The sequence below is a fragment of the Mytilus californianus genome, unplaced genomic scaffold (assembly GCF_021869535.1).
Source record: "Mytilus californianus isolate M0D057914Y unplaced genomic scaffold, xbMytCali1.0.p SCAF_2, whole genome shotgun sequence".
Classification (NCBI taxonomy): Eukaryota; Metazoa; Mollusca; class Bivalvia; order Mytilida; family Mytilidae; genus Mytilus; species Mytilus californianus.
Genome location: NW_026262668.1, coordinates 43,189,571 through 43,206,152, shown reverse-complemented (window position 1 = coordinate 43,206,152; position 16,582 = coordinate 43,189,571). Strand labels below are relative to the sequence as shown.

The window sequence follows — 16,582 nt, the reverse complement described above, 5'->3', positions numbered from 1 at the left end:
AATATCTGTTTGAATTGAACACTTACTGTTAATATAAGACTTTGAAATACTCATAATGGATTATTATTCTCTTTCGTGTTATATAATTACCTTCAGAAACGAAAATTGTTAAAAACAAAAATAAAGACATCAGACTCCATACTTGGATCCGATCCTGAAAAAAAAAACAACATAAATTAGAAACCGTATATTTTCTTTTTGATAAACTGTTAAAATTTTGTACTGTTACAACAACGACAATATCATTCAGGTACCCGTAACTTTGTTTGTACGATAATCAAGTTCGTTGAACGTTAAATTGACGAACTTATGGGACGATCAAATTTACTGACTAACATCGTAAGCTTTAAATGTATTCTTTTTGTTTTTGTTTTACCAAATATACGTTTGCTGTAAAGCAATTATATTTCTTCCTTTGATATATAATGAAAGGCTATTGCTATGGTGGCCATTTCTCGTTTTCGCGTCTTAGCGAAGGCGAAAACGCGAAGGCAAAAACGCAAAAACGCGAAAACGAGTGCGTTTTCTCCCTATAGAATATGAAAGGCGAAAAGGCAAAAAAGCGAAATGGCCTTATCCGGCCACCTTATATAACGCATATTCTTGAGTTGAGTGTAAGTTCCCAGTTGATAAATTGTGTAATTTTTGAAATTACAAGGCTTTACTCCTTCGTACAAAGTTAACTAGAGGACGTGTTCGGCTATACTTTTATCCCCATTTCGAATGCATTGTTTCAGACGATCTTGCCATATTTTTTGTCCGTTTTTTAAATTGTGTTCCGTTTGAAAAATATTTCAGAAAAGGCGTTTCGGAATGCAGCGCAGCCAATTCAGTGTGTTTTAGTTTGATTTTATATCGACTGAACATGGAAATCAAAATATTACTGAGGTTCTCCGATTTTATTGTTTTACTTTTTTATATTATATATAGTGTTCAATTTCTATTTAAAAAATGGTCTTTTTCTTTTCTTTTTTTTTTTGCCATGGCGTTGTCAGTTTATTTTCGACTTGTGAGTTTGAATGTCCCTTTGGTATCTTTCGCCTCTCTTCTTAGATTCAGTATTAATTCAAAATCAAATAAGTAAATAAGGATATATCTACAAAATAAGCTCAGAATTGAAACTTTAAACGTTCGAAGGTAAAAAACGGTCAATAGGTGCAATGTTGGTACTCTCACACGTTATGTCTACGATTTTACTGCAACCTTGTTATTTCAGTCAATCATAGATAATTCTGTTTTCTGTCCTTTAATAATGGATTGGCGTTTCTTTTATAGTAGGTGAGAAATTGATTATAATCTCTATGTTATACCTTATAATAGAAATCTCCCATCAATGTCCCTTTTCTTTTACTTCGAAATACATGAGAACGTCGTGTACTTTATCACGAAGACATTCTTTAGTAAAAGATATATGATCCTTTGTCTGTGTAATTTTTTGTTGATTCTGAAAAAATAAGTTATGCACTAGATTATTTGGTGCATATAGGACAAAAAAAATCACGGACAAAATCGGGAAGCTGTAAATATTTCATTGCTGATTATCAACAAATTGATTATGACAGTCGTATTCCTGACTTGAACATATTTAACTCCGCCACATCTACTTATTTTTCATATTGGTTCAATCATGATAAAATTTACGTAAAATCCCTTGTAAATATGTAATTTTAAACATAAAGAATATATCTGATTATAATTATTATTTTAAAATAACATATGAGATATCAATCTATCAATCTATTATTCAGTTATTCATTAATATCACTTCATTTTTTAAAAGACAATCAACATTGAAGCAACCATAAAAATCCAATAAACATGAATCAATAATACATAAAAATGATAACAAGAATCACCAAAAATACTGGACTGTGTTTGAGCAGTTGTGACGGAGTTTGTGTTTTCCAAGAAAGTCGCTGTATTGGACAGAAGCTCTTGGACAGTGGACTTGCTATGATATGTACACATATCACATGAATGTAATGAAGGTATGGTGCAGGAAAATTCGCAAACTGATATTGTCACGTTTGTCATAAAGTCTTATGTATACATATATATTTTTTATATTTTTTTTTTTACATATATGAATAAAAGGAAACCATCACGAAAAATTACCACAACGTCATAGCGTTATACCTTTATGTAGAATGCTAATCTCTGACTATTTCAATAGGAAAGTTGTTTGTAAGTGTAAATCATTCGTAATATTTCTTCCTTTCGAATACAAATCTTACTTGAAATTGATATAGATAAAATTGGAAACACAATTTTTCAAATGAATATCTGCAGGACTCAATACGAAGAAATATATCTTATTAATTCTTATGTCAATTTCAGAAAATCAAAATCTGTAAATATTTGAAATCAGATCTAGGAACTTCTCTGTCAAATTTCATTTTTTTTATTATAAAAAAAGACCACAGCTAGCATGTGAAACCAAAAATTCAAACATACATGTATATATTAATAATATTTATCGGTTATTGATCATGAAGCAACTCAGGGGATGCAAGTTAGCTGTCCATGGAAGGAAAGTTTACACTGGAAAATAGAAATAAACGAATTAATATCTAGTGACATGCAGTATATATATATAAATAGAACTTCAACTCATGGTATAGCCTCGGTACGATCGACACAATCTAACATATGTACTGCTTTCCATAATGTTCTCGGGTCCGATTTGGTGGTGTTATATTTCACAAAGTCTTTCCGAATCAATTTACAAAAAAAATCTGCTCAAACCGGTGCTAAGGGCCGTCTTAAACTTGCAGTGAGGTGAGTTTTTTTTCCGTGTTGAAGGCCTCATTGTGACTTTGAGATGAAGAACAGCAATAAAAGCGCTGTTCCTTTTTGTTTTTGTGTGTTTTTGCTGTGCATGTACTGATTTTGTGTCAGTGATGGATACCCCATTTCCTTTTCTATTAAAGGATAGATCTATAGAATATACTAGTATACCGGTACATGTATAGATTTGCAATGCATATTGTTGTCATTTTAATGATAATATTCATCTTTTTCATGTTATCATGCTTTACCCCAAAGCCACATATAAGTTCAATCATATTGAAATGACAATAGTGTTTTTGCTCCGTCTTAAGACCTCACTGTGACATTGTGATGAATAACAGCAATAAAAGCGCTGTTCCTTTGCTTTTTGTGTTTTTTTGGTGTGCATGTACTGATTTTGTGTCATGGATGGATACCCAATATCCTTTTTTTTCTATAAAACCTCTTATTTATCGCTTGTAATAACATTAACGGTACCAATATTACCGCACCAGATGCTCATTTCGACAATAAATGTCTTATTTACGTCGAAGTGCCGATCAAACCAAAATGGATCAAAAAGTATAACCGAACATGGACAAATATCCAGTTACGTAATTATGCAATTCAGAATGCTAAAATTAGAACGATTATATGAAATAGGTAAATACTTGTATATTCATGTACACACATCTTTCATTTGTTTGCAATAATACTGGTAATCTACATTTATGCAAGTTATCAATGTCAAAATGTCAAAACTACAAAATGTGTAAAATCATATAGATTATTCTTTCTATCGTGTATAAATAATTTTTCAAAAAAAGTGTAGCTTGAATGTAATGTAATTAGATCACGTCCATGGAATGCAACCTTCAAAATCCTCGAACATAACATATCATATTCATCATTATCTCATTTCAAAATTTAGCCGAGTCATATATAAAGTCTAGTGTTGTCAACTGTTCGGAAGGACCGAATATCGAATACCAAAAACGCTAACCGGTTAACCGGACCTTTTTTCAATTTCAATAGATTTGATACAAACGTGTATTGAAATCATCAATAAATTTTGTTCAATTTTAAAATGATCGTCGTGGTAATTAGTTTGCCAGATCAATTGTCCAGTTTTTTTTTATTGCTGCTGTTAACTTTGAAAACATAAAATCAATTAGCACAAAGACAACTTGTCTTTCAGCTCGGGGCAAGATCTTAAGTAAACACAATAAGCATACATGTATTTTGGGTTGTAGGCCGATTAAATTCTACGATTTACTTAATTTTTTTCGTTTTTGATTACATATTGGGTAGACCTACATCTAAATATGCCACCTCCATCGTCCAAGGCTTTGTCATACTTTAAACGAAATGCCGACTCAAAAATGGTGAAATGAAAATCAACGTGAATGGAATGTATATACAGGTTGGTTCGAGTAATACGCTTAATCATCTCAAATTGCAACACTCCATTCTATTTTCAGCGACATTAGAGAAAATGAAACAATCAACGGTTTCAGACCTTGTCAATTCGACGAGATCAAGAAGATTTTCAATTTCTCAATCTGAAGTTATTACAAACGTAATAGTAGATACGGTAGTGTTGGATTTTTAAAAGTAAAACTTCACCAGGAATGCTCAAAGCCAAGCCTTATAATGCCCAACGATAAACTTCAATTTATCGCATCATAAAAACGTACATGTGCAGGGTACTATGATAGATAAGGCCTTTGAACATCAACTTAACCACCGGTTAACCGGTTAATCGACCGAAAGGTTATCCGAATACTTGGTTCGGCAAAACTGTTCGATTTGACAACACTAATAAAGTCTTATATGTCACGATTTCTTTTATATTTATCAACTGAAATTTTGTTAGATTAGAAAAGAGTAGGGCCAATTTCTCCTGCATTTGTTTCATTCGTAGGTTCAACAAACCCTACTTGAAAAGTCTTAAAATATTGTTTCTCCGTAAAAATCAAAAGGTTATTCATTGCTTCATGTTGCGTTTGAATGCATTTTAATAAGAAATTGCTAATTTTACTGTTTTTGTCAAATTTTGCATTGAAGGATATGACTAGCTAAAATGAATAAACTATCCGAAAGACAATACATAGCTATACATCCAACATAATTTTGGGTTTGGTTATCGCTGTCTTTCTTATACATTTTTGGGATGTCTACTAAAACTTTTCCAAAATCTCTCAATATTGCAGTCTTGGGCTGCTATCTTTATGCGTTTATAGTTAGACGATCTGTTTAGAATTAGCCATAATATTGTTAAAACCATAAAATACAGACTTTGGGCGGTGATTCTGTGATTGAAAAAATTCTTTGAAAATGACCCTGATGTGAAATAAATACAAGAAAATTGGCCTTTCTTCAAACTTACTACATTAATAATATCATTGCTGTACTTGTGATTCCAGTTACAATGTCATTGCAGTACTTGTGGGTGCAATTACAATGTCATTGATGTACTTGTGATTCCAATTACAATATCATTGCTGTACTTGTAAGTCAAATTACAATGGCATCGATGTACTTGTAAGTCCAGTTACAAGGTCATTGATGTACTTGTAAGTCCAGTTACAATGTCATTGCTGTAAAAAGTAAAATAACAAAAATACGGAACTCCAAGGAAAATTCAAAACAGAAAGTCCCTCATCAAATGGCAAAATCAAAAGCTCAAACACATCAAACGAACGGAAAACAACTCTCATATTCCTGACTTGCTACAATCATTTCCTTATGTAGAAAATAGTGGATTAAAAATGTTTTATAGCTAGCTAAACTTCTCACTTGTATGACAGTCGCATAAAGTTACATTATATTGACAACAATGTGTGAACAAAACAAACAGACATAATAGGTAAATAATACAATAACACAATGGCGGGATGTTTAAGTACCGAGCCACACCAAAAGGATATTACTAAAGATGGACTAAACAGTAAAGGTTAATAATTTACAAAGACGAATAAAAGAACACTCTAACACGTAATTAAGATAATAAATAACGTCAGTACTTAGAATCTATACGTGAAGACCATCATGTATTATTTGTGAAATTGATATGGAATATTTATCAACAAGGTCTCAAATTGGTATCTTCCGATGAACTTTTTTTTAAAAAGGACGAGACGTTCTTTGACATAAGCCTGGTTCATCAACTTTCTGCTCAGACACTGGTGACGTTTTAGTCTGAGTAATAGCTGCAAGCTCTTGAATACCGAATGAGTTGGGAAATATATATCCCATATGCAGGTTAAATGATATATTGCTATTAAGGTGAGGGAAATAGATATTTCAAAATTAAAATCGTCTCGTTTGTCATAGATTCTGGTCTTGAGATGACCACTTATGTCAAATTCGAGGTGTAAGTCTAAAAATGAGGCGAAGGAAGCCGTGTCTGTTGTTTCGTTAATTTCTATTTCTGGAGGATATATTAATGGAACCCAATCAGAAAAGTTTGGATTATTAATGGAAAGAACATCATCAATATATATATGAATGCGAAATTAAATGATCTGGCTTCTTTGATCTTCTTGTTTTTGACAAGTGTCTGAACTCTGAAGGAACTCCGACTCATATGAAAACTAGAAGAGGTCGACAAGGAGAGGCGCACAGTTCATTCCCATAGGAATGCCGACAATTTGTTGAGAAAGTCTACCTCCAAATTCAACACATATGTTGTCAATAAGAAACTCCAGCATACTGATCACTTGTTCCTCCTAATTGTGAGTCCTGTATAACCGTTTTGTGTACATTGTTGCCTACTTTTCAGTTATCTGAATTTTGTAGTTATTTGTGAATTGTATTTTTGGTTTATCCCCCTTTCCTGGTATCTTTTTACTTTTAAATTCGAAATGAAAAATATAAAAAAAACGAACCATTTACACAAACACGGATAAATGGAGGGAGACGGATACTACTCATGTACTGCAATCGATAACGGGTGTGTTACTTATTTAGTCAAATTCTTCTTACCTGTGATTCAACTATTCCATGAGGGAGTGTTAGGTTTTAGTTTTCATGCATTCTATCAATATTTTCAGTTGAAACGTTATCATTTATGTGTGCATGACAATTATCATGAATATTTTGTCAGTTCCGAACCACTGGCTACTGGTTGAATGATTCTCTTAAGAGATTGACGGTCCATCAGCAGCGGTCGTACTAGATCAATAAACGTATGATACTGATTACAGTACGCACAAAACGAGTTTTAGTCAAATAAACTTCATCAGGTACCGAATGTTAAGGAAGTCAACTACATAAAACAAGTGGGAGCATAGAACTAAACAAAACATGACACGACAGAACAGCCAACTTTCCCTGTGAATGTATAATCATGAATTCATGCCTGCAGGGGAGAGGATTTTGTTAGTTATGTGATTCAAGGGTTGAAGATGAATTTCAATTTATCATGACATGTACTAAACTAAAGGAGTACAGAAAAGAATTATTTCTAGAATATCTTCTTTTACTGATAAATATTGAAATTTTCTACTAAGCATGTAGTAGTACTTTAAAAAAAGTTATTATGTTGAATGATTTTATGCGATTCTAATGATTAGTTTTTTGTTTTTAATCGAGCAAGCAAGTGCCGGGTTCATCTCACTAGATTAATGTTACAACGTATATGAAAATAAATTCGTTGAAAATACATTTTTTGGGAGGTAATTTCTTTATAATATCCACTTTAAAAAACACGTTTTTCAAATTGGCATTCGCAGTTACCAAGCTAATTGTTCAACGAAAGTAATTGACTTTATTTTATTAAAGCAGCCAATAAAAATATATTTCAGAATATATTCAATCCTTTTCGTTTTATAAAACAACATAAAAATGATGCCTCAGATTAGTAGCTAATACGGATTTGCTTAACATGCACCTTATGCTTTCTTTTGGGGCAGTATTCAACCAACAGCTATGACTACCTTATCAGATTCCTGAAGTAACGATTACATTTTACCCTGCTTTCAAAATTATGCTCCTGTTTTTAATTTCCTTGTTCAAGTTGAGTCTTCATTCTGTTGGTAGCTGGACTGTGAAGGTTTTTTATTGTGTATTTTACTTTTATGATGGTCTAAATAGGTCGGGAGGTTTGTGCATATGTAAAACAAACTAGTTTAAAATCTACACATTTTGTAACTGCATCAAGTCAGACTATCGTGGTTGCTTGTATTGATGGGACATCTGATTTCTCGGAGAAGACGTATTGGTGGTTGCTGTGGTCTATTGTAATTTCCATATATTTACGATAATTCCTGTTGTTCTTGTGTATTTTTTATTTAATAAATTATCTTATTTAATTGATGCCTGTTTTTCTTTCTATACAAATTTATCTCTACAAAATATTTTACCAGGTCAACGGATCGATCAGTACCATGTAACTACATGCAAAATACAACATCGCCCATTTCGAGTGACCAATCATGAAAAAGACCTTCACGAGATACGCCAGAGATAAAAAGATTGGAACACCAAATACATACAACAATTAACAGCAACAAAACCAAAAAAGTCCTAAACAGAACAACCAAAATGATCGGAACAATAAGTTAAAGGAAAGGTCAGCGACAACCTTCCCAATTAAGTAGCAATATCAATTTCTCTTGTGAATATAGCCTACATTTAATGGTAATAGTAACTTGCAATATCGCCAAGATCAAAGAATCAGATCACATTACCGAACTGGTTTACTGCTTGGCTTGTCAGCAGAACACAATAGATTTACTAGATTAATCAATCAGATATCGACAATGTCAACGTACCACACTACCGTTTTGTCGTCTTTGTACAGTTGTTTGAACGTACTTCATGTTGATTGGTTAATGTAGAATGACTGGGAAACGTGAATATGTGACGAGGACGTCCAAATCAAGTGGAGTAAAAAGTTCAAGTTTGCTCATAAAAGCTTTCCGAACAGCATGACTATTGAATAAAAGTAAACAAATTATGTTCACAGCAGGTCATGGCCCGAACTTTCAATGGAAAATTCATACATTAAAATAAACAGGCGACAATTGATAACAAATCATCGATAGCAAATTCTCTTGATTGAAACAATAATAATCTTTATTTAAAATTCTTATTTGTAACATGGAAATTGATTGCATGCAATTCACACTTCAAAGAGCAAATAAAATAAAATACGCAATTTCATCTTAAAATTTTTTCGACAAAAATAAATGAAAAAGAGGCTTTAAATATTGAAGAGGACAGCTGTACGTACCTACCTTCAAATACTTAATGCGTTCATTCTCATACAAATTACCGTAAATACAATTTTGTGTACCATGATCCGTTAACTTTATTTCATGACTGAAATCTAGATATGACATTGAGTGAAATACTTTACTGGTTACTTAACTTTTTTAAATGCATCATTATTCTTTTATATGATGACTTATTCACGACCATTTTAGCTTCTCGGATTCGAAGCATTCATTTCTAACAAATCGAATAACCCACATTTGAAAATTTAATTACTTAATTTATTCTTTTATATAAAAATTGTTTTAAAGTCAACACATTTAAGGAAGCCAGTGTCGTTAAGTCATTTTTAAATTAAATTCTGGACATTTTTATAGATAGGCACCGGATCAGCCATTAGGAGATGACGCTAAGGCAGTCAGTCCACTTTAGGTTTTTTTTTTAAATAATACCCAGCAAAAATAAGAAAAAAAATGAATTCAATAAATGTTTCCAACATAAAACGGGGAGAAAATGAAGAATTAAAGACGATTGTTTTTAACGTACCCTGATAGAATGTGTCATTCAATCCTGATATTTATGACAAAACGCGTCTACAACAATTCACATCAAAATCAGGAAGTGAAAAATCAAATTATGTAATCGCAAACGTGACTTTGAAAAATATTTTTACATAGACGTATTTGATCAGTAATGTATTCTGCTAAATCATTGATAGCATTACACGGAATCAGTTCAGGTCGGATAAATTAAACTTTATGATAACAACACCTTACTGGGAATACTGAAGCCTTTTCCAGAAAGTTATACAATTAAGAGAGTTTCGTTTTACGGTTTTCACAATAAAAATATTAACGAATTCAAAGCAGGTGGTGTCATCCAACAATATGGTTGTATTAATTGTTCATGTTATTGCATGCCAGTATATTTCGGATATTAAGTCATCTTCAATAGCATTCATGATACAGGTTCAGTGAATTATCTGGAATTCAAGAGAAACGTAAAAGCTCTTAATTTGCTTGGTAAAAAAAAAAAAATAATTGCAAAATTTTGAAGAACCCTTCAAAATAGATATTAATTTGGTTATACCAAAACTCATTAACCAGGTTTTCAAAGTATAAAACAGTTTTAAATATATAGTTTTCGGAAGAGATGATTTTTAACCAAACTTTTAATATTCTGAACATTCTTTTGTATACTAGTGGACATCTAACATGATTAGAATAAAGAGATGTGGTTTGATTGTCATTGAGACAACTATCCACAGACCAAAGGCAAAGATAGGAACCTTTCCAGGTCATCGTACGGCCTTCAACAAAACGAAAACCATATCGTATAGTAAGTTATAAAAGGCAACGATAAATCGTGCCAATTCTAAAAAAAAAATAAGGAAAAAAATAATCAAACTACCAAAGATCAGCCAGTAATAACAACTGCAAATTTTCCAAATAACAAAAAACCCACTTAAATTCGACTAAATACAAATCTCAGTTGGTCTAATTATGGCAGTGTTACGGGATTTCCTGTATGTCTCTATCCTTAAATGAGGAAGTCATTTACATGCCCATGAATAATGTTTCTGTGCAACAACAGAGATCCGTCTTTTAAAAGCAAGAATAAAATAAATGATGAGAAGTCATTAAAATAAGTTTCGTAGGTATGAGGCAACGGTACTTTTTGAAATAATTGAATTTCACTTATTCTAATTCGAAATAGCAATTTCACGGCACAGTAAAGTTTTGGTGGAGTCGCAATGATCTTATAATCATTGGTTCGTAATAAATAGTCATGCTAACTGCTGTGCATTAGAGCAGAATCTATTGACATGCAAACGAAAACATGTATTTTAATATGTGGGGCTAAATTTCCATATGAATGAGTACTGGTATTTCCAACCACCTGCAGATTTGTTGATATTATGTTGTAACTCTTGCATTATTTATTATATTTAATGTTTTTCTGTATGATTTATCATGAATTTTCCGACAATGTGTATATACTTTTCATCATTTTTAATTGTTATTTTGGATATTTCCAACTGTTATATTAGCTGTTCCACGAAATCAACATTACTAAAACGTGGACCGCAAAGAGTTTAGAATATCGACATACGGTCTTCAACAATAGACAGGTGAATATAAAGTATGTCAAAAATTTAAACAGACCGAGTCCAGAAAACTAATGAATTGATATATAAAGGACTATCAAAGATCAATAAATACTATTTTAACTCAACTGCAATGTCGCGCTTCATTCTAAAACTATAACCTTTTCATAGTTAACATTATACTGGATCCTTCCCGTCAGTGTGGGTCAGATATTGAGGATGTTCATTATTTCTTTTTCGTTTGCTGAAAATACATTACATGTACATGTACCCTTAATTAGCTTTGTTTTAAATACTAAACTGTTAATATGTGGGGGCGCATTACATTTGCGCGCATTTGGGGATAATTTTTCTTACGTTTGCGCGCAGCTTTTATTACATTTGCGCGCATTCATTTTACAGGCAATACAGGTAAATATAAAGATAATTAATAGTAAATATGTCGTTAGTTATTAGTTTTGAACATATTTATCATTTCAATTTATATATTTTTTCATATCGAATTCTAAAAAAATATATTAAGTGATCATGAGAAATCCAATAATAGCGTAAGGCATACATATAACTTAATTGCGAATATTGCAGAGTTAATAGTATCAAGATCAGATGCAAGTAGAAGTTGACTAGAGAAGTTGACAGAACGCATTTTAGAATATTTAACACGTACTGACATGTAAAATCGGAACTTTTAAAATTCAGATTTGCTACGTTTTTAAACAGAAAAGTATAATTTACCTGTGTTTACCTGCAAAATGAATGCACGCAAATGTAATCAAAAGCTGCGTGCAAACGTAATGATTTTATGCGAAAATGTTATGGTAATGCGCGCAAAAGAAATGCACCGATTTGCGGAGACTTTGAACTTTTCGAATGAAAAAAATCTACTAATTTTCAAATACCGGTATGTTAAAGGTTTTATTAATTGTTCGAACAGTTTGTTTGTACCTTAATAAAATGGTATTGATACATTGTACTGATATCGACCATCCTCATCGTCGACATCATCATAAAAATAAAAAGTAATCTTCACAGAATAATAATATGATTTCTCAATCTTTACGTTTTCCTCTTATTTTTATTCTGTTTGTATATAACTCGTATAATATCCAATAAATTTGTTCGTTTTACATGCATGCTCATATTATTCATATCATTATTATGTATAATACATGTACATATATAATATATATATATATAAGTACGTCTGAACCAGTGACGACTCTGCAACAGATTTTATCCATCGGATCACCAGCAGTGATGGTGATACAAGGCTGAAAATACATTCTGTATATATAATTCGTCTAAACAACAGCCCAACAATGTTAGATCTGTTTCCACAATTTGTTTGTTCTTCCCTGGCCGGGATTTGAACTCATGCTACTGGGATATCGTGGCACCAAATCGCCTTGCACTATGCCCGACGCGCTATAAAGATGTTGTATTATGGAGAAAATTTCATAATTATGATTTACTTGTATGTCATCCATTTTGCTTTGATTTAGCTAATACATTTGGATATGTTTTTTCTGCGGATTGTTAACTTGTGTTAAAGTGTGCAATAAAAACTCAGCTCAGCGTATCGGACTAGTACAGAGCATGTTCGTGGTCATATTATGATGATCTTATTCTAAAAATGCATGTAATATTCGCCTCTGCACGTTAGGCATACACCAATCAATCTACAGAAAAAAAATAATTGATAAGAACGACAAAACGATAACTATAAACAGGAAGCAACCTGTAGTATGAAGGGTCATATAGTATGCCTGTAATATATCTAATAATTATACAAATGCTAGAAAGTTATTTTGATTGTTGTTTTCTAAACGTCCAGAGGAAACTAGTTCATACATATTTCGAATGATAGCAAATCTTCCAATGATTCCAATAAGTTCTACAAAGTGTGTTAAACAGGAGCCAAATTGTGCATCACATCAGGTTAAAAGGGTTCATTAGTGTAAAAAGTCAGCTATATTTATCAAACACGAGATATTGGATATAACGTCCATGATTCAGACTGAAAATAGAAGCGTTTTCATACATCCTTGAAAGCCAAAAGGACATCCCCCAAGATAGGTTTCACTGCTGGCTGGAAAAGTGTCATGTATAACCATATTTTGAACTCAAGTCATCTGTAAAGTCAACGTAGGTCTTAAATCATTGTATTGCTACGTTAATTCCACACCGCGGAATGAAATAATAACTAACTATGGACTACATGTATAATAATCAAACTTGAAATTATACGTTCGCTGAAAACTACATGACTGTGCAAATGCTGCATGAGCAAACAAAGAAGAAAGGAGCGCTATTTTTAACAATAAGAATACGAACAAATTGCTTTTTTAAAAGACTGACTTATGAATTATGTCAACATTATCCAAGTTTTAAATTTCGACCAAAGTATTTGCTATCTGCTTCGATCATATGTATTTACAAAACTTAAGAAAGAATTAATTCAAACAGTTAATTGATCAAACGCAGATCCACAAACTTCCTGGTTGCCATTTCATTGGTGCCTCGGTACCAAAAACACTTCGAGAATGACACGATTTAAGATCAAAGATAAGGCTGATATTAAGAGATACACTTGTATTTACCCTGTAAGTTATACCACATAACGGGCAAAACATATACTTGTGGGGTAATAATTGTTTGAATGTGATACAATAGTTTTAAAGAACTTGAAAGTTTTGACAGAAATTAGTCAGTGTACCTATTGTGGTCTTTTCTTTAACTGAATTTAAAAATACTTTCACCAGGTGTGTTTACAATGCATTTAATATTGACGTTAGTTGATATAATTGAGACGTCGAAATTGACTTCTTTTTTCACGCGGAGACCAAGACCTTATTGAGAATTTTTATTTATTATTTCTTATGCACATATAAATTAAAACTCAAACAAATGTACAATTTTAATAAGACATTCACTTTTGCAAAAGAAAGAAAATATTACAGTGCATAACGTATGTCATATTAATTTTGTCAACAGACTTAATTGTATAAATTATATGAGGCACGGAAATCTATCCAAGTCTTTATAATGCACATTAGAAAAATAAATCTGGTGATTTGTTTTCATTTTTTCCTCATCGGTTACGAAGAATGTTGTCATTATCAGATGAATTGTAGAATTCCTGATGTCTCACTTTAATCATGTTGCCATGACGTTATCAGTTTGTTTTCAACTTATAAAGTTGGTATCTTCTGCCTCTGTTTTGTTAATCTTTAATACGTTTTATTTGATTTTTTTGAAGAAAAAAGACACTCAAATGTTAACAAATTGTCTCTATAGAAAATTATGCCACATCTCCTTCTTTCGAATTTAAACAAAATTGCAAATATGTGTGTAAACCAGATTAAGTTTTCAAATAACAATGCTAGCTAAAGTAAAATGAAAGGAGATGTTGAGTATAAGACAACAACAAAAAACCAACAAACGACATCTAGAAGTCATCATAGTCTTTAACACCACCAGTCAAGTGTCTAGACAACAAGTCAAGCTTTAAATTTTACGAAGACTATCAAAGACCAGCTTTCAACACCAAATCTCATATATCTAGATTAATAAAATTTACTGTTACAAAATTTTACAAATAATTTTGAATTAAGAAATATATCTCAATCATGACCCCTTGACTCATCAGATCGACACCACGTTAAGTATGAACTAACTAAAGCACAAACACACAAAATACTGATTTAGAAGTACTCGCAGTTACTGTGAGCTAGCTTAAATATAAATATGAAGATGTGGTTTAAGTGCCAACGAGACAACTCTCCATCCAAGTCACAATGTATAAAAAGTTAACAATTATAGGCCAAAGTACGGCCTTCAACACGGAGCCTTGGCTCACGCCGAACAGCAAGCTATAAAGGGCTCTAAAATGACTAGTTTAAAACATTTCAAACAGGAAATCCAACGGTCTAATCTATATAAAAAACGAGAAACGAGAAACACTCATGAACCACACCAACAAACGACAACCACTGAACAACAGGCTCCTGACTTAGGACAGGTGCATAAAAACGCAGCGAGTTTAAACGTGTTAACAGACGCCAACCTTCGCCCTAACCTGACACAGTAGTGAAACATTCAACATAAAACGACACACTATAAAATATCAATTGAAATTGCTCAGCTCGATCAAAAAAACATTTAAACAAAAACAAGTAAACATACGCTAAACGAATAAGTGTGATCTATGACACAATATAAATACAATATTAATAAAAAAAAGATGTAGGAACAGTGTCAAAAAGATAACGCTAACCTGGGACAAAATGGCGTTAAATAAAACAACGTACACAGGTAAATTTAAATATAATAACTTTGTTTTTAGGAGTACGGAAGTAAACATTTTTTACAAAATTAATAAATTTGTTGTTCACAGTAAGAGTACAGGAGTGAAAATTTATCGTTATACTAAATACTTATCAAAGGTGGTTGTGTACGATTTGAGAGTACTCGCATTACTGAAAGCTAGTTCAAAGCCAAACATAATTAATAATAAAAAATCAAACCCATTAAAACTGACAAATAAATAATGTTTTCCAGACGCAATTATCAATCAGTGAACACACCAAACGGACTTTGTGCAAATACTATATAAACAATCCGAGAAAAGCATGACCCCTTTTTCAATGGCAAAATATATATATAAATATAAACAATAAAATGTATCGACCCTTATGAATGTCCAAAGTGTTAATAACTGTATATATAGTAATTCATATTTTGTCCTGTTTTAATTGATTGAAAACAAAATCAATATTAGTAACTTCAGTGTATTTGCTTCTAAAATAACATAGCACCGATGATTTGACATCTGAAACTAATAGTAGTTCTTAATAACGATTCATTCCATTACACCATAATAAGGCAAACTATAAACATGATAAAGTTGTTTGTTTTCTCACAACTTGAATGCCCTCACTTTTTGTCAGAATATACTTGTTTCGTTGGTCCGCTGAGATATAACCAATCAAACATTGAAAATTCATTATTTTGACAAAGATCAGCATATAAACACGACATTTTTTTTTTACCTCATGTTCTCATGGTAAGTTTTAAAAATATCTTTTGATTGATACATTTTCTATCATCGAGCGATTAGAAATCAGCTTGATAGATCATTTGTCGACCAATAACGGACATCAGAAACAAGAATATATGTTCATATACTATGGTTTTCCAGTATTTAGAGAGCAACAGGTACAAAAATTCGTACGCAACATATATGATTCACGAATTCAGATACTCTATACTATGAGTGTAATGACAACCGTTATTTACATTTAAATAGACAGTAAACAATCTGATTAGATATTTAAAGAAAACAGTTATGCGTAAATTCATAGTGTTTTGTACTTTGGATTTCCCAAATTTCTTTAAAAGTTGGAAAGACTTTTCATAAGATAATATCAGTTAAAGAAATGTAATTGTCATTTTATTGCGCAATAAGGTTTATATTCTAATCAAGAT

The 16,582-nt window shown here is 31.8% G+C and overlaps 1 protein-coding gene across 1 annotated transcript in view; it reads right to left on the bottom strand.

Moving 5' to 3' along the window:
• Nucleotides 1–16,582, bottom strand: part of LOC127728000 (mucin-16-like) — a 295,239-nt gene that overhangs the window by 222,765 nt on the left and 55,892 nt on the right. Inside the window, exons 2-3 of the mRNA XM_052235153.1 lie at nt 1,311–1,444; nt 91–154 (exon numbers count right to left, since the gene is read on the bottom strand). Coding sequence (XP_052091113.1) covers nt 91–154; nt 1,311–1,331 — 85 coding nt within the window. The 5' untranslated portion in view covers nt 1,332–1,444. The remainder of the gene's footprint in view (nt 1–90; nt 155–1,310; nt 1,445–16,582) is intronic.